The 22,205-nt window shown below is 44.0% G+C and overlaps 1 protein-coding gene across 2 annotated transcripts in view; it reads left to right on the forward strand.

Moving 5' to 3' along the window:
* Positions 1–22,205, forward strand: part of MYO5B (myosin VB) — a 690,137-nt gene that overhangs the window by 570,063 nt on the left and 97,869 nt on the right. For both annotated transcript variants that reach the window (XM_033934618.1, XM_033934625.1), the window contains exons 21-23: positions 364–603; positions 7,782–8,018; positions 13,881–13,965. In XM_033934618.1, coding sequence (XP_033790509.1) covers positions 364–603; positions 7,782–8,018; positions 13,881–13,965 — 562 coding nt within the window. The remainder of the gene's footprint in view (positions 1–363; positions 604–7,781; positions 8,019–13,880; positions 13,966–22,205) is intronic.

Consider the following 22,205-nt stretch of genomic DNA (forward strand, 5'->3'; position numbering starts at 1 on the left):
ACCAGTTTACTTGTGTGGCTTTATTTTTTTAATTTATATTTTACTGTTATCTTTTCTTCTGATATTCCTGTGTAGTTGGTTCATTACTTTACAGCTGTGGTTCTCATCCCAATCCCCAGGACATGGTCAGCCAGTTGGGTTTTCAGGATATCCACAATGAATATGCATAAGATAATAAACACAGTGTGAAGATAAAATCTGCATGCAATGGCTCATTAATATTGATCGCTTATGTCCTGACTAGGTGTGTCCTGAGGACTGAGTTGAAAACTACAACCAAGATATTTTCGTTTAATTTGAAGTAATTGTTGTCCCCGACTCTGCGCAAATACCCCCTCTTGCTAATTCCTTTTTCTTTTCTAGCTTCTGCTGCAACACAAGGCTGTCATCCTCCAGAAGCACTTGCGGAGATGGATGGCTCGGCGCCGGTTCCTCCTCTTCCGCAGTGCCGCTGTGGTTGTCCAATGTTACTTCAGGCGCATGAAAGCAAGGAGAGAGCTGAAGCAGCTCAAGATTGAAGCTCGGTCTGCTGAGCACCTGAAGAAGCTGAACATCGGAATGGAGAACAAGGTGGTCCAGCTGCAGAGAAAGATAGATGAGCAGGTAAAAACCAAACGATCAGAAATGTGTTTGACAATAGGAAATACAGGGGCCAATATTCAGCAGGATTCAAGTTGATTAAATTCAGTTGGGTAGTAATGGGGGGGAGCAGGGCGGACTGCCCTGGGCGCTCTGTCAGTGGGTGCGCTGGCATCTCTCCACCCCGCCAAATTTGCCATGCTCGCACCATCCCTCCCCCCCCCCACCCAGTATTGTTGTAGATCTTTGCAACTGCGAACAATTACTCCTGCCTGTTGCTCGCGCTAGCCTGGTTCCTTTCTGAATCGCTTCCAGGTCACAGGGCCAGGAAGTGACATTGGAGGGAAATCCAATGCTGATATGAGGAACTTGTGGGGATACCACTTGCACTAGTGAAGATTTAGAGGTACAGGGGGAAGGGAGAGCGCGAGTGTGGAGTGGGTGTGTGTGGAAGGAGCGGGGGGGAGAAGGGGGGACACCTGCTACCATTACTACTTCGCCACTGATTAAATATCATCAAATGACTAATCCAGTTATCTTTAAGCACGTTTTCAGCTTACTCAGGGGGTTAGTTATTAAGGTATGCTAAAAAGCTGGGATTATGCCACATCTTAATTTACCACTGATTTAAAGTACCGAGTGCAGTACTGGAGACCACACCTTCAAAAAGATATAGCCAAGATTGAGGGCAGCTACTAAAATGGTCAGTGGTCTTCATCATAAAGTAAGTTATACGTTTTATTTGTATTTTACAGCCAGACCACAATATGTAGGGTTACCAGATTTTCCCAAAGGAAAATCTGGATCCATGGCCACGCCACCCAGTTCCATCTACATCCTGCCCCCAGCCCCACCCCTTAACCTGTTTGTGCGTCAGGATGGCATGCGCAGATGATGTCACGCTCATGACGTCACTGCGTGCGCGGAGGCCATCCCGACGGAAGCTTTTCAAAACTTGGACAAAGTGCTGGGTCCGGAAAAGCCATCTGGACACCCAGACATGTCCTCAAAAGAAGGCTCTGTCTGGGGAAATCCGAACCTCTGGTAACCCTAACAATATGTATACTTTGGAAGAAAGATGCGCACTCTCGAGCAGGGACTCTCTTGCATGTTTAACGTACAAAGCTGTGCTGTGTGCTTCTAGTAACGCCATACAAATAATATTAGTAGTAGTAAAGACGAGAGAGGAGATATGATTGAGACATTTTAAATATCTCCGTGGCATAATATGAAGCTGTGAGATGAGAGGGCATAAAATGTAATGTAATGTAATGTAATTTATTTCTTATATACCGCTACATCCGTTAGGTTCTAAGCGGTTTACAGAAAATATACATTAAGATTAGAAATAAGAAAGGTACTTGAAAAATTCCCTTACTGTCCCGAAGGCTCACAATCTAACTAAAGTACCTGGAGGGTAATAGAGAAGTGAAAAGTAGAGTTAGAGGAAAAATAAAATAAACATTTTAACAAGACAGCATTGATCTAAATACTTTGGAAGGTAGAAGAGAGGAGAGAAAGGAATAGAAGCAGAAGGGGGAGCCGTTGAACAGTAGAATTCTGGAGAAATTTAAATGATAGAAATAGAACAAAACAAAGACAAAAGGCAAAACAATAGATAAGATTAAAGATAAATCATAAGCTGGAAAGAAAAATAAAATAAAACTTTGTCTTCAATCCACGGTTTCAGCGTCAGTGATGAAGTGGAGCAAGTAAGTTTAGGAGGAGCGATTGACGTTTCCAGAAAGGGCGGTTGAAATGACGTTGAAAGGGGGTCAGCTCAAAAGTAATCTAAGGAAATAAGTCTTTATGGAAAAAGCGATGAGTGTGTGGAATGACCTCTCAGTGGAGGTGGTGGATGTCCAAGATGAAGGCTTTATTATAACAAATAGATAATCCACCTATGTTCTCAGAGGTTCATAAGAATTGCCGCTGCTGGGTCAGATGGTGACGGGACTAAATCGCGCGAGACAACGGGGTGATTTTGTCTATGAACCCAGACGGTGACGGGACTAAATCGCGCGAGACAATGGCGCGCCGACAACTGAGCACAAGGTTGACGGCGCGCCAAAGAAAAGCACTATTTTAATGGGCTCCGACGGGGGGTGGGGGGGAACTCCCCCCCCACTTTACTTAACAGACATTGCGCTGGCGTTGTGGGGGGTTTGGGGGGTTGTAACCCCCCACATTATACTTAAAACTGAACTTTTTCCCTAAAAAACAGGCAAAAAGTTCGGTTTCAAGTATAATGAGGGGGGTTACAACCCCCCAAACCCCCCCACAACGCCAGCGCGATGTCTGTTAAGTAAAATAGGGGGGTTCCCCACCAACACCCCCCGTCGGAACCCTTTAAAATAGTGCTTTTCTTCGGTGCGCTGTCAACCTTGCGCTCAGTTGTCGGCGCGCCGTTGTCTCGCGCGATTTTGTCTATGAACCGGGTCAGACTAGTAAGTGGTCCATCGTGCCCAGCAAGTCCGCTCACGCGGCGGCTCTTAGCTCAAAGACCAGTGCCCTATTTGAGTCCAGCCTTACTTGCGTACGTTCATATGGCCATTCGCTGAGAAACACAGGTTTTTGTGCATGGGTTGCTGTTCAAGAGTTTTGATGAGCCAAGTGCTCAGCCTAGTCATTGTAGATAGAGATGACAGCCGCGAGGACTTGACATTTATGTGTTGATATTGGGTTATCAAGACCTAGGACTTTATATTTACGCGTTGATATATATGCATTTTATATGAGTTTATACTAATAAAATGTGGTGTCTTTCGAGGCTGATACTGTCCCACTCCCCACTCGATTTTCACTGTGTGATTTGCCTTCCATTTGTATGCACTATAGAGAGAAACGGATTTAATGACAACGGTGGTTTTTGCTGCAATTGTGAATTGAAATGGTGTTTGCAGTGACCCTCCACCTGCCAGAGCAAGGAAATAGAGTGGAGGCCTGTTTGTGTAGCTTAGGTAATGAGAGAGAACATCTTAGAGGTTCATCTTGCAGCAAATGTGGAAGAGGTTTGGAGAAATGCAGTTTATCACCATAAAATCATAAGCAATGATATCTAGGGAGACAGCCTGACAGCAGGAGATGTTGTATTAAACGTCTCACCTAGCAAGACATATTATTCTATGCCACTGAGCTATCAGGGGAGCTGTACTTTCAGTCTCCCTGCAATAAAAAAGATGTATTTCTCACTGGTTTGCATAGGCCATACAGATGTCTTTCTTGTTAAGTTTCCCTTTATCACAACTGTATATGACAAAATCTTGTGCTGCAGTAATCTCTTTTCTTAAGAAATGTGTTAGAAGCCCAAAAATTCTACTTTAAAGAAGGTTCCCATTAACAGAATTTGACTTCTGTATCAAATGAGGCACAATAAATACTTTGGGGATCACAGGGGGTAATTTTCAGACCTGCAGCTACTGAATAAAGAGAAATGGATCCTTTATCTACTTAACTTTATTTCTGATATTCAGCAGCTCGATCCTGTTTAGGTGGGACCATTGAACAATGTGATCCCAGTGGCATAGCGAGGGTAGGAGGCGCCCCCCTCTCCTTTCATGCCACACTCGCGCCCTCCCTTCTTCCCTGTACCTCTTGAAATCTTCACCAGCACAAGCAGCTTCTCTGGCCTGCTGCTCATGCCGGAGTTGGCTTTCCCGCTGATGTCACTTTCTGTCCCCGCAACCAGGAAGTGATTTCAGAGGGGAGCCAGGCCAGCGCCAGCAGCAGGCCAGAGAGGTTGCTCACGCTGGCGAAGATTTAAAGAGGCACAGAGGGAAGGGAGGGCATGAGCATGGTGGGGGAGGGGGCAGAAAGGTGCCGGCACCCCCTCCAAGACGGCGCCCGGGGCGGTCCGCCCTCTCGTACTACATCATTGTCTGATTTAAATGAGGGTGGCTAATTATGCAGTCCCACTAAATGGCTAAAAGTATACCGTATCACCCTTAGTCTGGATAAATTTTGACACCCCCCCCCCACCCCACTGCTCCTAATTCCATATGGCTCTAACAAAATACAATTGGATTTAAAAAGCAAAAAAAAAAACAAAAAAAACCCAACTTTTGCTGTTACCATTGGATACTGCTAGCTAAAGGGATAATTCTAAAATCGTATGCCCTGGTGCTGTGTGGTGAGTGACTATTCTTTAAGGGCATCCGAGTGCCCAAAATCTATTATAGAATTCTAGTGTAACTATTACTACCACTTATTATTTCATATAGCGCTGCCAGATGTACGCAGCGCTGTACATTAAACATGTAAGAGACAATCCCTGCTCAATAGAGCTTACAATGTAATTAAACAGGATAAATAGGGATGAGAAAATGATCAGACAGACATGGTTACTTTATAAGTGAATGGGAGTTAGGAGTTAAAATCAACCTCGAAAAAGTGGACTTTTAGCCTAGAGACAGAGCTCGGGCAACCTGTTCCAGCAAGATAGAAGGGATGGAATCTGGAGTTGGAGTAATTCTGGATCGGAGTCTTACGACGAAGGACCAAGTAGATCAGGGGTGTCAAAGTCCCTCCTCGAGGGCCGCAGTCCAGTCGGGCTTTCAGGATTTCTCCAATGAATATGCATGAGATCTATTAGCATACAATGAAAGCAGTGCATGCAAATAGATCGCATGCATATTCATTGGGGAAATCCTGAAAACCCGACTGGATTGCGGCCCTCGAGGAGGGACTTTGACACCCCCTGAAGTAAATGCTCTGGTACGGAAAGGATTTCATACATTATGGAAGCTATGTACCGCGAATACAGAGGGAGAAGTATATCTGCCTATACAGAGATCATAGGTATATTGTTTTGGAGGTGTTTTTTGGTGAGTCTCCTGTGGCTTCTGTTCATTTGCTGAGATGTTTTTCTCACAGTGTCTAGTGATACATTACTACTAATGCTTGGGCCCCCAGGAGTATGTAGTACCCCTAAGTCAGGGATAGGGAACTCCGGTCCTCAAGAACCGTATTCCAATCGGGTTTTCAGGATTTCCCCAATGAATATGCATTGAAAGCAGTGCATGCAAATAGATCTCATGCTTATTTCATTGGGGAAATCCTGAAAACCTGACTGGAATACAGCTCTCGAGGACCGGAGTTCCCTACCCTGCCCTAAGTGATGTTAATCCACTTTTATGCTATGTTTTGAGGGTTTTTTTAACCACTTCTCCACATGGCTTTCTGGGATTTTACAATAGATTTTTATATGTTTTTAGATGGTTCCTTTGACCTCTGCCAGTATCTGGGCGGATCAATGCCTACCCCTGTTTGTTGGATAAGATTTTTTTTAATATACATTTTAACTTTCTTGCTTTCTATTTGCTGAATCCTCTTTTTCCCTCCCCCTTCTCCTTAACCCCCCCCCCCCTTGTTTATTTTTTTTTGGGGGGGGGGTTAATCTGCCCAGAATAAGGTATATTTATTTACTTTCTCCCTGTGCTGTTTTAGCGGGCATTGATTATGCCTAAAACTAAGTGGTTTGAGGCAGCCATTATACTGAAATATGTTGAGCCCTTGATTCATGTATGGACTTTTACATGGATTCATGTGTTAAAGGACGTGTGCTATTGGCTATGTGCTTTATTGTACGAGCGGCCTAGTGGTAGAGCTGCGGCCTCAGCACCATGAGGTTGCAAGATCGAATCCTATCACTGCTCCTTGTAACCCTGAGCAAATCACTTAATCCTCCATTTCCCCAGGTACAAAATAAGTACCTGTATATATGTAAACCACTTTGAGTGTGGTTGGGTAACTACAAAAAGGCAGTATACGTCCCAGTCCCTTCCCCTTCCCTCTATAACAGGGTGCTTACTATAGGCACTGCTTAACCCTTTCAAGACCAAGGGACATATTTGTCCCATAACTTTAAAATCCTATAAATTTTGATTGGGATAGTCTACAGTTCTAAATTTGATATGTACGGATTCCATATGATACTGCCTTTATGTAAACAAACTGGTTCCGACATTCATTCATTAGCGTCGTTGCTAGATTGACAAGAAGATTCACTTGCCACACTGTCCATAAGCCAGAAGTGTGATTTTTTTAAATAAAAATAATGATATTTCACAAAAAAAATCAATTTTTTGGCATCTGCAAGCCCTTTTTACCATAAAAATGTCGTCAAAACCACAAAAATTGGCCTACGATCCTTATGGTCCTGAAAGGGTTAAATGGCACCTAAAAAAAATGGCGCCGGGAATAAAGTAGCGCTCAGCACGGTTCTGTATATGATGCTCAAAGTTAGGCACCACTGATAGAATAGAGCTTGGTGCTAGGAGCTGCGCTGTGGCCATTTATACCAATTTATATTGTGCAATCCTCTAGGCACGGATCCGCCCCCTTCACCTTTATTCTATAATTGCACATGTAAAAATGCATGAAACCCCCCTAATCCACCTCTGACCCTTCTATGGTGTCGTCCCCTTTTTGAAACTGTGAATAAATTTTACATGTGGTTCCCACGCCTAAAATAATTTTCAATGAGCCCCAGTAATTAGCTGTGGAGCTTCCAGTTACTGGTGCTAATTGGTTCATAATTCATTTAAATTCCACACACAAATTGGGAGTGTTCCCACATTTGTTTGCACAATTTTTAACATTTTTATAAAATTAGGGTGTTTAAAGTGGCATAGCGAGGGTTGGAGGCACTCGGGGGGGGGCCCCCTCCTGCATCCTCCTCTCTGCCCCCCCCCTTGCTCCTTCTGTTCCACCCCACCTGCCACACTTTTGCCCTTTTTCACACCCCTGTACCTCTTTAAATCTTTGCCAGCGCGAACAGCTTCTCTGGCCTGCTGCTAGCACCGGTGTTGGCTTTCCCTCTATCATCACTTCCTGGCCCCGCGACCCGGAAGTGATTTCAGAGGGAGTCATCCCAACACGAGCAGCAGGCTGGCGAAGATTTAAAGAGGTTTGGGGGCAGGGAAGGCGCAAGCATGGCGGGGGGGGGGGATGGTGGAGATGTGCTGGCACCCCCATCAAGATTTCGCCCAAGGTGGTCCCCCCACACACACATTTTTTTACTATGCCACTGGATGTTTAAGCCACTGTCTCAGATGTGGGAAGACCTGAACAACTGCAACAATCATGATATCAGCCATAGAAACCTAAGAGAACTCTTGTCTGTCATGCATTTCTTCAGGGATCACTGTGTGCTTTGCTACATATGCAAATTTGCCTTTTTTAAAATTATCTTCCATTTACAGAGCAAAGACTATAAGAGCCTGAATGAGCAACTGTCCATGACCATCTTGGCACGTACCACCGAAGTGGAAAAATTGCAAAAGGAGCTACAGCAGCAACAGCAGAGCCAGCAGGGAGGGAACCAGCTGGCCAGCCTACAGGAGGAGATTGAGGCCCTCCGACTTGAGCTTGGAAGGGCTCATAGCGAAAGGAAGATTCTAGAAGATACTCACATGAGGGAGAAGCAGCAGCTACAAAAGGTACGATAGGCCTAGAGTTAATACTGATTTAAAGAATGCCAAGATATAGAATGAAACCGAGAAACATGACGGCAGATAAAGACCAAATGGCCCATCCAGTCTGCCCATCCACAGCATCCACTATCTCCAGCTCTCCCCAAGAGAACCCATGTGCTTGTCCCATGCTTTCTTGAATTCACACAGTCTTTGTCTCCACCACTTCTTCCGATTCCACGCATCTACCACCCTTTCTGTAAAAAGTATTTCCTTAGATTACTCCTGAGCCTACCGCCTCTTTTCATCCTATGCCCTCTCATTCCAGGTGGGATCCTTCCCTTTCTTACAATGTGCCACCAACTCTCAGCAAGCTGCCACAGTACTTATCCGGATCAATTTTGTGATCCCTAAACCTTTCATATTTGGAACCTTTCCCAGCAAGGAAGTCTGAGGTGCAGGTTCCCTTGACACATACCATGAATCTTGTGTTGAGTCACCTACCAGTACTTCTGTATTTCTCTGCCATTTTTAAGCTGCCGGCACTAAAACCCGCACTACGCGTTAGTAAAGGAGGGAGATAGGTTTTCCCCTCCCCCCCTTGTTTTTATTTAGTTTGAAAGTTAACACAGAATAAGAGCAAAAGAATTATCCATTCCAATTAAATATTTCTCTCTTGTTCAGAATCTTATTCCATATCTCACAGCTAACAGGAGTTTCAGGTATCAAAAGCTTGAACAAAAAAAATGTGTTTTAAGCAGTTTCCTGAATTGAAACACATTTTTACAGAGTCTTTATTACTCCAGATGTCTCATTCAATAGTATTGAACCTGTCACAGAAAAACTGGACTTCATAGTACTGACATATTTCACTTCTTCCCTTTTTCATACATCTAATAACGATCTATTTGGTCTGTAAAATGCCAAACTCTTGACCAAATAATCAGGCAAAATCCCGTAAATCCCCTGTTGAACATCTTCAAGATTTTAAATTGTACCCAATAATAAACCGGTAACCAATGGAGTTTTTCTCAAAATTATTTTAACACTAGTTGGATGCTCCGTCGGTGAATCTGATCTTTCCTCCAGGGTCTGGCTGCCTTGCCCCAGAGGATGCATTTAATACTTGAGCCTCTGTCTCCCATAATAATCTCGCTCAGGCTCTACCCTCCAAACACTTCATTCAAATCGAGACCTACCCAAGTGTATTGCCCTACCCCCCCCCCCCCCCCCCCTTCATTTTAATATAATTTTTTTTTAATCTCGATGTATTTTTTTTACCACCTTTTGTTTCTCCCCTCCTGTCTTGTTAATCTTTTTTTGGTCCTGTGACACCCCTCACCACTGCAAATTTTATTAGTTGTATGTGGAAATTATATACTCTTTTTTTTAATGTCATTTTAATCATTGTAAACCATCTCGATAAAATTATTGATAGACGGTATATCAAAAGAATAATAAACTTGGAAACTAGTACTCCGTCTGCTCTCGCCTCTCCCTGACGTTACATTACATTACATTACATTACGTTAGGGACTTCTATTCCGCCTATACCTTGCAGTTCAAGGCGGATTACAAAAGAGCTAACTGGACATTTCCAGTGAAGTTACAACAGTTTTGGGTTGTTGTTTTTTTGGTTACAAGGGAGGAGAGGTACCTGGATTAATTCTGGAAGAACTTGCAAATTAGATACTAAATTGACTGTACGTTACTGTGTGATATAAGAAATAGATTACAGTTAGAGTACAAATAAGCTAACTGGACATTTCCAGTGAAGTTACAACAGTTTGGGGGGGTTTTTGGGGGGTTTATTTGGTTACAAGGGAGGAGAGGTACCTGGATTAATTCTGGAAGAACTTGCAAATTGGATATTAAATTGACTGTACGTTACTGTGTGATATAACACATAGATTACAGTTAGAGTACAAATAAGATTACATTCACCTCAGCAATGCAATTCTGGTGATTGTCACCATCACTATTACTATTAATTATTTCTATAGTGCTACTAGACGTACGCAGCGCTGTGGATGGGGCAACAGACGGTGACCAACGTCATCTGAACGCACGCATGCGCTTTGATATATGGTGGGATCTGGCTTAAGCTTTCCTACTTCGGCACGTTCTCATTCCCGATTCCTTGTTATGCGGTTTTGTCTGTGTTAGAGATTGTGGGGCGGGGAGGATGAAGCACTGCACGAGAGGCAGAGAATGTAAGCTGACAAAATAACACACATAATTGATATCCTTGGTTTAGGGGAATTTCATTAGCTACCACAAGCCTTCGTCATTGTATTTGCAGAGGATGGAGTGCTAACAGAGGCCTTTTCCATCATTAGCTCTGAGTGGTATCCTCTGGGCTCTCGGAAGATGGTTTGATTTACTGGTACTAGAGACATTTAGGAAGCCCTAATAACTAAGTGGTGACACTTGTAGACAAGCAGCCCAGCAGTGGTAGGATTAAATTTATTAGTTGTGTTGCCACTCTACAAATTGATTAGATATCTAAGTGCTCCTTATTTCCACTCTACCCCCCTTTTGGACTGAAAGCCTTGTACTTAACTCCCTTCATTAATCTGTCATGGAAAAGAACAGTTTCACAGCCTAAATAACTTTTCCAGCTACAGAGAAACATTTGGTGTAGCTTTTGAGCAAGATGGTGGAAAGATTGTACTGTATTTATTAATTTGGTCTTCTGTATACAATAAAATAGTAAAAAAAAATGTTAGAAAAGTCTAATTCAAAAAGCTGTGTGAAGCACCCTGTTTCCCCGAAAATAAGCCCTAACATGATTTTTAAAGATGTTCCTAATATAAGCCCTACCCCAAATATAAGCCCTAGATAAGAGTGACCCCCAAATCCCCCCTAAAAAAATGTCCCCAATACTCCCCAACTCTATCCCTGACACTAGTGCTGCCTGATTCGTCGAAAAAAAACGGACTTGTCAATTCAGCAATCCCCATCCCCACCCCGGTGAGGCCCGACATACCTCCACTCTGAGGCCTCCTAAAGCAGCAGTACTCTGAACGGGCTGCTTCATGGTCTTCCCTGCTGGGGCTTTTCCTTTGCCACATCACAGTGGGAGGGTCAGTGGGGTTCTGCTGCACAGGGGGATGGGAGGGAGGGATAGAAAAGATGCTGCAGAGGGAAGGCCAAGCCCCAGCGGGGAAGACTGCAAAGCAGCCCGTTTAGAGCTCCCCCATACCTCTTTAAAATCTTCACCAGCATGAGAAACTACTCTAGCCTGCTGCTTGCGCTGGCCTGGCTCCCTCTGAAATCACTTCCGGGTCATGAGACCAGGAAGTGACATCAGAGGGGAAGCTAATACCAGCATGAGCAGCAGGCCGGAGAAGCTGCTCGCACTGGCGAAGATTTAAAGAGGTCCAGGGATGGGAAGGGAGGGCGCAAGTGTGGCATGGAAGAAGTAGGGGATGGAGGTGCGGGGTGGGGGTGGGAGGTTGCCTCTCCCACCCTTGCTACGCCACCATCTCTTCAGATAGTTCCTTGAGCCAAGTCTCAAATGGTGACCAAATCTTAGGAAGTGCTTGCTCACCCTTTGGTGCCTAAAAGTAGTTATCTCACTCATATTATTATATACTGAGAAAATGCTGCGACAACTCGTTTCTCTGGTGAATGATGTTCCTTCCAGTGCAAAGCAGTTTTCATTCTCTCAGCTACCACATCCATCAATATCGCTGTCATCAATATCTACCAGCAATCCTCCCTCTAAGGATTGACCAAGTATGTGCAAATGTTTTCGCATGTGAGCGACAAGTTCTAAATTTATGCTTTTTGTCTGAGCAACAAATTCTTAAAACCAGCAATTTTCCAGATTTTGCAAGTATTTTTTTATTTATTTATTTAGTCCAGTGTATTGCAAACAGTGTGCCTCCTGAGATTTCAGGTGTGCCGCGACACCCTGGCGAGGGGGAGAGTCATCCGCGCCAGATGACTGCCATCAAGACGTGCCTCTCGCAGTGAGAGGCACATCCTGTAGGCGGTTAGCCGGCGCGGATGACTCTCCTACTCGCCGGCGTCTCTCCTCCTCCCACCGTACTTCCCCCCTCCTCCCGGATCCCTCCATCGAAGCAGCCAAATGGGCCTCAGCGCATGACGTCAGCGCGTTAACAACCGCGCACTTCCGGGTGCTTTCTGGCTGGGGTACTGCGTTTAGTGTGCCACCGGCCAGAAAGTTTGCAACACACTGATTTAGTTCATTTTCTATACCGTTCTCTCAAGCGAGCTCAGAACAGTTTACATGAATTTATTCAGGTACTCAAGCATTTTTCCCTGTCTGTCCTGATGAGCTCACAACCTGTCTAATGTACCTGGGGCAATGGAGGGATTAAGTGACTTGCCCAGGGTCACAAGGAACAGTGTGGGTTTGAACCCACAAGCACAGGGTGCTGAGGCTGTAACTTTAACCACTGCACCACTCTAGAAATCAAGATGTAGTAGAAGTGAGTCAAGTCTAGGACAATCAAGCCATTGTGACATCACTGATGAGGTTGGCTCTTAGGCATTGGTAGAATGAGGCATTATGACATCATAGTACCAGCTCTGGTTATCAGAGGCAGAAGCTTTTCACGCTATTTATTCAATTTTCTATACCGTTCTCTCAAGGGAGCTCAGAACGGTTTACATGAATTTATTCAGGTACACAAGCATTTTTTTTCTCTCTGTCCTGGCAGGCTCACAATCTTTTTTTTTTTTTTTTTTTTTATTAAACATTTTTATTATTTTATTAAATTACAACAGTGTAATACATTTGATTGAAAATAGTAAATTATTACAGAGAATACACTATTTCAAACAAATAATATACAGAATCATAACTATGCCCACCCCCTTCCATCAATTATTAATAATAATAATACTAAACATCTTTATTACTATAATATGAAGATTTAATATCCATTTTTCCATTACCTTTCCCTACCTTACCCTCCTCCCATCCCAGATGTGTAATGAAAAAACTCAGAAGGTAATACCTGGGGCAATTGGGGGATAAAGTGAGTTGCTCAGGGTGCTGAGCCTGTAGCTTTAACCCTTTCAGGACCAAGGGACATATTTGTCCCATAACTTTAAAATCCTATAAATTTTGATTGGGATAGTCTACAGTTCTAAATTTGATATGTACGGATTCCATATGATACTGCCTTTATGTAAACAAACTGGTTCCGACATTCATTCATTAGCGTCGTTGCTAGATTGACGAGAAGATTCACTTGCCACACTGTCCATAAGCCAGAAGTGTGATTTTTTTTAAATAAAAATAATGATATTTCACAAAAAAAATCAATTTTTTGGCATCTGCAAGCCCTTTTTACCATAAAAATGTCGTCAAAACCACAAAAATTGGCCTACGATCCTTATGGTCCTGAAAGGGTTAACCACGATGCCACACTCTCCCCTTATGAAGCAAGAACAACATTCATGTCATTTCTTTTAACATTTGCAACACCTCTTTCCAGATCATCTTTTATAATGGAATATCCCCACCATGTATGAAAAACAAAACAAAACCCTGTCTCACCATATCTCTGCCAGCACCTCGTGAAGCACGCATGGATAATCTCTAGTTGTTAATAGTTCTTTGTGATTCTTCATATTCGTGAGCAAAGATAACATCAAGACTACATTTTTTTTCCCTTCCTTTACTAAATATCACCTTTTATTCCTGAGCTAAGCCCTTTAGCATTCAATGTTAACCAATTGCCCTCACTTGTGCCAGTCCAGTGCCTTTCACTCACAAGATTTTAGAGCAGGCAGGTGAAATAAAATCCTCTGCACGGAGAAAACAGGCCTTGAGGTGACCTACATACAGAGGCAGAAAGAGAAAATGCTGTACTTACTTTGGGTTTTTTGTGTTTTTTTTTTAATTCTTAGAGGGTATCCGATCTGGAAGAAGAGAATGTTCTCTTAAAGCATGAAAAAGACGACCTCAACAATAGAATCCTCTGCAAATCTGAAGGTGAGAGAGCGTTTAAAAACGATCACTAAATAGATGATTCGTGGATTGAAAGGTGCAAGTTGTAGAAATATCTTTTTCATTTAGCCAGCTGAAGAAAGGTGAGCCAGAAATCACTAACGACAATGACAACTTTAACGAAGCCCAATTCCTGGTTATCAAAGTTTATGTGGGAGACAGAGAGTGACATTTCGCTTCCTGTCTGTGAAATATTACTATCCTAAAGGAAGTTTTTAACTGTTTTACAATATTTTATTGTGATTTTGGTACCTTAGTCTTATGACATTTTTGTTAGCCTTGCTGAGTATCTTTGAGAAGTAGGAGCTAAAAATTAATTTTAATAAAATTATGCCATGAAGTGTCCCCAGCTACAGGCGAGTGGAAAAGTATGAGCAGAAGGGATTGGGTTGGTTTTCTGTTTATTTTTCTCCTACAAACTATCTGGGCTTAGCCGGAAGCAGGAGCTTGGAAGACTTCAGAAATTTCCCTAACAAGGGAATTTTTATGCACTACAGGAGCAGCATACCTATAATTTTTTGGCTTTTAGGAATACGTGGAACAGTGAGAGGGTTTATCAGGATACGACACTATTCTGTTACAGAAGAAATAGCTTCATAAGAACATAAGAATTGCCGCTGCTGGGTCAGACACGTGGTCCATCGTGCCCAGCAGCCCGCTCCCGCTGCAGCCCTTAGGTCAAAGACCATTGCCCTAATTGAGACCAGCCCTACTTGCGTATGTTCCGGTTCAGCAGGAACTTGTCTAACTTTGTCTTGAATCCCTGGAGGGTGTTTTCCCCTATAATAGGCTCCAGAAGAGCGTTCCAGTTTTCCACCACTCTCTGGGTGAAGAAGAACTTCCTTACGTTTGTATGGAATCTATCCCCTTTCAACTTTAGAGAGTGTCCTCTCGTTCTCTCTACCTTGGATAGGGTGAACAACCTGTCTTTATATACTAAGTCTATTCCCTTCAGTATCTTGAATGTTTCGATCATGTCCCCTCTGTCTCCTCTTTTCAAGGGAGAAGAGACCTAGTTTCTCTAACCTATCGCTGTACGGCAGCTCCTCCAGCCCCTTAACCATTTTTGTCGCTCTTCTCTGGACCCTTTTGAGTAGTACCGTGTTCTTCTTCATGTACGGCGACCAGTGCTGGACGCAGTATTCCAGGTGGGGGCATACCATGGCCCAGTACAGCGGCATGATAACCTGCTCATTATCCCTTTCTTAATCATTCCTAGCATTCTGTTTGCCTTTTTCTCAGCCGCCACGCATTGCGCGGACAGCTTCATCGACTTGTCGACCAGTACTCCTGGGGGGTCTCTCCGAGTACCGCACCAGACATCCTGTATTCATGTAGGACAGTGCTGCTCAGTGGCATAGCGAGGGTAGGAGATGCCTGAGGCAGTGGTGCCCTCCTCTCCACCCCATGCTCCTTCTGTGCAATATCTCCACACCCCCCTCATTTTGTGCCACACTTGTGCCCCTCCCTCTTCCCACCACCGTATCTGTTAAAATCTTTGCCAGTGTGAGCAGCTTCTCCAGCCTGCTGCTTGTGCTAGCTTTCCCTCTGATGTCACTTTCTGGCCCTTTGACCTGGAAGTGGTTTCAGAGGGAGTCAGGCCGGCGTGAGCAGCAAGCTTGAGTAGTTGCTTGCGCTGGTGAACATTTTACAGAGGTACGGAGGAGGGGGGGACGGGGAAGGGAAGGCGCAAGCGTGGCATTTGGGGCAGGGATATGCCGGCATCCCCACCGAGACTGCGCCCAGGGCGAACCCCCACCACCACTACCATGCTCCTTCCCCATTTTCCTTCACCTCTTTTTTTTTTTAATTTTCAATCTTGATGTATTTTTCACTCCCCTGTACCCCCTCTTCTTATTGTCTCAGTTAGTACTTCTTGATTTGTCAGTCCCCAATAATTTTAAATTACAATTTCTTTTAAGCATATTTTCTTAATAAAAATACTGTAAACCGTCTATGTCAGGGCTGCCCAAGTCCGGTCCTTGAGATTTGCTGGCAGGCCAGGTTTTCAGGATATCCACAATGAATATGCATGAGAAAGATTTGCATACCAAGAAGGCAGTGCAGGCAAATCTTTCTCATGCATATTCATTGTGGATATCCAGAAAACCTGACCTGCCAGGGACCTGTTGAAAATCCTAAAAGCTAAGTGGGAACATCCTTCTTTTGCCATCAAACATAGAGATTTTAACTTTTTAAATAGCACTTTTTCACGATTTTATACACAGTGATTGGATGGTGGGTTCGACTATAGGAGCTTTGGCTCTTTGCCGAACTACACATTTCTGAGTGTATATGAATTAGACTAAAGTATATATTGTGGTCGAGCCGGTGCCTGTGGATATGGTAGGCTCCGGTCCAAGCACACAAATACTCACACCTGACGTGCTTCCATAAAGTTGGAAGTCCTGCTGGTCTCAATGTTCATTGGTAAAGCATGAAAACAAAAATTCAAAAGAGTCAGTTTTATAGTTCATGCTACAAGTCACTTTTATTGTGGGCTTATATTGGGAGCCAACTTCCATTCAGTCTGGACTCCAAGTCACCAATACAAATACCCCAAAACAAAACCAGAGCTGATGAAAACCACTATGTCTCAGCTCTCATCTCCATACAGGTAAGTAACCAAAACACTTTACAAAACGTTTGTCATCAGTGGTCAAGATAAGTCTTCAAAACAATACTGTTATCTTCAAAAAGAGAGACAGTTAGCAAGGTTGCTATTAGCACTGCCTGTAGTGCTGTATCCAAGCCTGAGAGGAAAATAGGCTTGGCCCCAGCCAGCTCCAAAGGAGTTGGTGGGGGAGGGGAGTAAGCGAATCCACCAAAATATCTGTTAACACAGAATGCCCAAATGGCCCCACAAAACCCATCCAGTTGTACAGTGGATTCTCCCCAGACTTACTTCCTCATTCTTCAGCATTCAAACACAAAAGTAAACTTAACAGAGCAGATTTCTTCAATTAAGGAAAACGTTTTTCCTTTTCAAAAGTTCCCCTAAAGGGAGAAGTTCAGCACTGCTCTCTTTCTTCCCTCAATTGCAAACAGCTGCTGTGAAGCAGTCCAAACAATTTGCTCACCTGAGCTGGAAGAAAAACCAAAAGTTTCACAAACATGTATCCTATTATTCTTCCATAGGCATACCTTCAGGACAAACTGCAGATTCCTGGCAATCCATAAATTCAAGCTCTGCTGGCTGGTTAGTCTCAGGGTCAGTACCAAACTCTAGCATTTCCACATCAGCAGAGCAGTGAGGATCAGGAGCAATGTCCTGGATACCTCCTTCCTGAGCAGGCTCAGGGCAGACTGACTTCCTTCCCCTCAGAGCAGCTTCTATTACGTTCAGCCGGGCACGCCCAGTTCTCTGAGGGGGAGGGCCAGCCTGCAGCTTTTTCCTAACTCTCTCAGGAGCAGCAATCAGCTTCTGCAGCTGAGAGTTGGTAGGTGAGGTGGGAGTGATCTCAGGCTGTTCCAGGCTGTTACATTCTGCATCTTTCACTCCCTGGAGCTCAGCTACCTGAGATTTAAAGGGAAATGAACCATCTTCCCTATTCTTTCCCTCTGGCTTGCTACATTGATCAGCTCTTCTGACAGTTGTAATAGGTTTAGACAAACCCCTGCCTGGCACAAACCGAGCTTTAAGGCTAGGGGTGTGACATACCCTCACCCTTTGCTTCTGACCTTCCCTAACCTCCAGGGGCGTATGGCTCTCCTCCTGCATCCTGGATAGGGTGTCAACGTTTGTGCTTAGTTTGCCCGGGCGATGCACTACCCTGAATCTAAATGTCTGCATGGCAAGATACCATCGTGTTAGACGGGCATTGTTGTTCCTCATGGTGTTGAGCCATTTCAGCGTCACATGGTCCGTTACCAGAGTGAAATCCCACTCCTGATACCAATTGTGGTCGAGCCGGTGCCTGTGGATATGGTAGGCTCCGGTCCAAGCACACAAATACTCACACCTGACGTGCTTCCATAAAGTTGGAAGTCCTGCTGGTCTCAATGTTCATTGGTAAAGCATGAAAACAAAAATTCAAAAGAGTCAGTTTTATAGTTCATGCTACAAGTCACTTTTATTGTGGGCTTATATTGGGAGCCAACTTCCATTCAGTCTGGACTCCAAGTCACCAATACAAATACCCCAAAACAAAACCAGAGCTGATGAAAACCACTATGTCTCAGCTCTCATCTCCATACAGGTAAGTAACCAAAACACTTTACAAAACGTTTGTCATCAGTGGTCAAGATAAGTCTTCAAAACAATACTGTTATCTTCAAAAAGAGAGACAGTTAGCAAGGTTGCTATTAGCACTGCCTGTAGTGCTGTATCCAAGCCTGAGAGGAAAATAGGCTTGGCCCCAGCCAGCTCCAAAGGAGTTGGTGGGGGAGGGGAGTAAGCGAATCCACCAAAATATCTGTTAACACAGAATGCCCAAATGGCCCCACAAAACCCATCCAGTTGTACAGTGGATTCTCCCCAGACTTACTTCCTCATTCTTCAGCATTCAAACACAAAAGTAAACTTAACAGAGCAGATTTCTTCAATTAAGGAAAACGTTTTTCCTTTTCAAAAGTTCCCCTAAAGGGAGAAGTTCAGCACTGCTCTCTTTCTTCCCTCAATTGCAAACAGCTGCTGTGAAGCAGTCCAAACAATTTGCTCACCTGAGCTGGAAGAAAAACCAAAAGTTTCACAAACATGTATCCTATTATTCTTCCATAGGCATACCTTCAGGACAAACTGCAGATTCCTGGCAATCCATAAATTCAAGCTCTGCTGGCTGGTTAGTCTCAGGGTCAGTACCAAACTCTAGCATTTCCACATCAGCAGAGCAGTGAGGATCAGGAGCAATGTCCTGGATACCTCCTTCCTGAGCAGGCTCAGGGCAGACTGACTTCCTTCCCCTCAGAGCAGCTTCTATTACGTTCAGCCGGGCACGCCCAGTTCTCTGAGGGGGAGGGCCAGCCTGCAGCTTTTTCCTAACTCTCTCAGGAGCAGCAATCAGCTTCTGCAGCTGAGAGTTGGTAGGTGAGGTGGGAGTGATCTCAGGCTGTTCCAGGCTGTTACATTCTGCATCTTTCACTCCCTGGAGCTCAGCTACCTGAGATTTAAAGGGAAATGAACCATCTTCCCTATTCTTTCCCTCTGGCTTGCTACATTGATCAGCTCTTCTGACAGTTGTAATAGGTTTAGACAAACCCCTGCCTGGCACAAACCGAGCTTTAAGGCTAGGGGTGTGACAATATTTAACAGCTTTGTGATGTAACTTATTAGAAGATACTATTTTTAGGAGTCTTATATAATATTGTCATACTAAGCCAATTTGACTTCCTAGCCCTTTATTATTTATTAAATATGTTTCCCTACTCCACTTGTGATGAAGTCTGTATATTAGATTATCCCTGGGAAGAAACTGTAGTGGAGCAGAATCCCTGAGAAGAGAGACATTGTGTTTTACTGGGAAGAAAACAGGTTTTCTCTGGTGCCTAGGAAACCCTTCACCCTAAAGAGATAGATTAATATTGAAAGGGATCAGAAACATAGATAAAGGAAGACTATGGAGTATTACAGTGCACATTCAATGCTGTACAATCTCGTAACAGAAAGACTACTTCAAAGCAGTAATTGTTTCCCTTGAAGGGGCTTCTGTATCAGGGCTTGAAGGGAAATCCCTTCAAAGAGAACCTAAGAACATAATGGAAGGCAGGGAGGGAAGAGATAAGGACATAATCATTGCCATACTGGGTTCAAACCCCACAGTACTCCTTGTGACCCTGGACAAGTCACCTAATCCTCCATTCCTCCAGGTACAAAATAATATCTGTATAAATGTAAACTGCTTTGAGTGTTGTTGTATAAATACAAAAAGGTTGTATACAAGTCCCAATCCCTACCCCCCCCCCCCCCCCCAAAGGTCCATCAAGCCAATATCTTCTTTTCAACAGTGGCCAATCAAGGCCCAAGTACCTTGTAAGAGCTCAAAAGAGTAAAACAGATTTTATTCTGCTTATCCTGGAAATAAGCAGTGGATTTTCCCAAGTCCATCTTAATTATGATGTATGTACCTTTCTTTTAGGAAATGGTCCAATTCTTTTTTAAACCTTGCCAAGCTAACTGCTTTTACCACATTCTCTGGCAATGAATTCTAGAGTTTAATTACACATTGTAGGAAGAAATGTTTTCTCTGATTTATTTTAAATTCACTTCTTAGTAGTTTCATTATGTGCCCCTAAGTCATTGTATTCTTGAAAAGAAGCAATTCAGGTTTACCCATTCCACACCACTTAGTATTTTATAGACCCGCTCTCTTGGATAAGAGTGTGCATGCACTGAGCGAATAGGGGAGAGGACTGGAAGACATAAAAGTTCTGTCTGGGCTGAGGAGTGTGAATCCATTCCTCAAAACTGGTACCACCTCAATTTTACTTATTCTAGAATTACAAAGGGTTTGAGATTTTTTGATTGGGTTTACTGGTCCATCAAGTTTCTTCCCTAGACCCTGTTGGTCTTGTGCAAATTCATTGCTGGATAGACTCCTGGATGTCTAGCTTTCTTAGTACCCATGAAAAACTTCTCTGGTGAGAGGTCTCTTATTCTGGTGCCATTTCTCCCTCTCTCCAAGATCAGGCATCTGCTTATTATTCTGAGACCCTGATAAGACATCACAAATTTAAACCAATTAAGAAAGACCATTGCACTTGCCTGGAGTTTATATGTAATGATGGATCGATTTTTCACTCCGTCAAAAATTAACAAAGACTAGGGGGACACGCAATGAAGTTACAGGGAAATTTTTTTCACGCAGAGAACGGTTAAGCTCTGGAACGCATTGCCAGAGGTTGTGGTAAGAGCAGATAGCGTAGCTGGTTTTAAGAAAGGTTTGGACAAGTTCCTGGAGGAAAAATCCAGTTTGTTATTGAAAAAGACATGGGAGAAGCCACTGCTTGCCCTGGATCGGTAGCCTGAAATGTTGCTACTCCTTGGGTTTTGGCCAGGTACTAATGACTTGGATAGGCCACTGTGAGAACAGGCTACTGGGCTTGATGGACCATTGGTCTGACCCAGTAAGGCTATTCTTATGTCCTTATGGCCACTGTGAGAACAGGCTACTGGGCTTGATGGACCATTGGTCTGACCCAGTAAGGCTATTCTTATGTCCTTATGAATTACAGGTTCTTGTGGTCTATGAAAACCTGAACTTGGTGACATGTTATTTCTAGAAAGTGATGCCATTTTTATAACCAATGGGTTTGTGTCATATATGAAATAATTTATTTAGGGTAGTATTAGCTTTTGAGAGTAGAAAGCAGACAGGTACACCTTTAAAGTGCAGTGCTGTGTATGTCTGACAGAGCTATAGAAATGTTAAGTAGTAGAAAGTAGTGGCCTGAGGCTGGAAAGGCCATGGAATGCGCATGCTGCTCGGAACGAGAGATTCTTTCAGTCTTGCCTATTCTAGAGGTCTGCACGGGAACGGGGATTGCGGGACTCCCACGGGGACCCCGATCTGGCCCACGGGGACCCCCTTCTAGCCAACGGGACTCCCATGGGGATGGAAGGCTTTGGAAGCAGGATTCATCCATATAATATAATGGACATGTCAGTCTTAGTAAAAGAGTTAATTACCTGAACAGAAAACAAGTTAATTACCTGAACAGAAAACAAAAAAAGGGTTTCACCAAAGAGATTCCACAAGGAAAACAGCAGCGCAAACACAAAAGAAACTGTGGAATTGATGATCCTGTCAGAAGTAATTGCTGCTTTTTATGGGGACGGGTGGGGATGGCGGTACAGGCAAACCTCGGTTTGCAAGTAACCCAGTTTGCGAGTGTTTTGCAAGACGAGCAAGACGTTCTCGCAAAACGTGTCTCGCAAACCGAGTGTTGACTCGATTTACGAGCACTCCCCGATAACCGGCATCGCTCCCCCCCCCCCCCGCTTGCAAAGGGCCCCCTCCCGCTCGAATCGGCACCCCCTTCCCCCCCCCGCGAGAACAGGAACCCCCCGCCCGACCAACTTTAGCTCACCCCCCCTTTGGCACCAGCACGCAGCCCACAAGAGCCGGTGCCGCTTGAAGATCTTCCTTGTCTCTGCCGGCTTTGAGCATGCATCTGCGCATGCTCAAGCCCTTCTAATTCTCCCTCTCACCGAGTTTCCATTATTTCCTATGGGGAAAATCGCTTTGATAAACGAGCATTTTGGATTACGAGCATGCTCCTAGAACGGA

Source organism: Geotrypetes seraphini, chromosome 1 (assembly GCF_902459505.1).
Source record: "Geotrypetes seraphini chromosome 1, aGeoSer1.1, whole genome shotgun sequence".
NCBI lineage: Eukaryota > Metazoa > Chordata > Amphibia > Gymnophiona > Dermophiidae > Geotrypetes > Geotrypetes seraphini.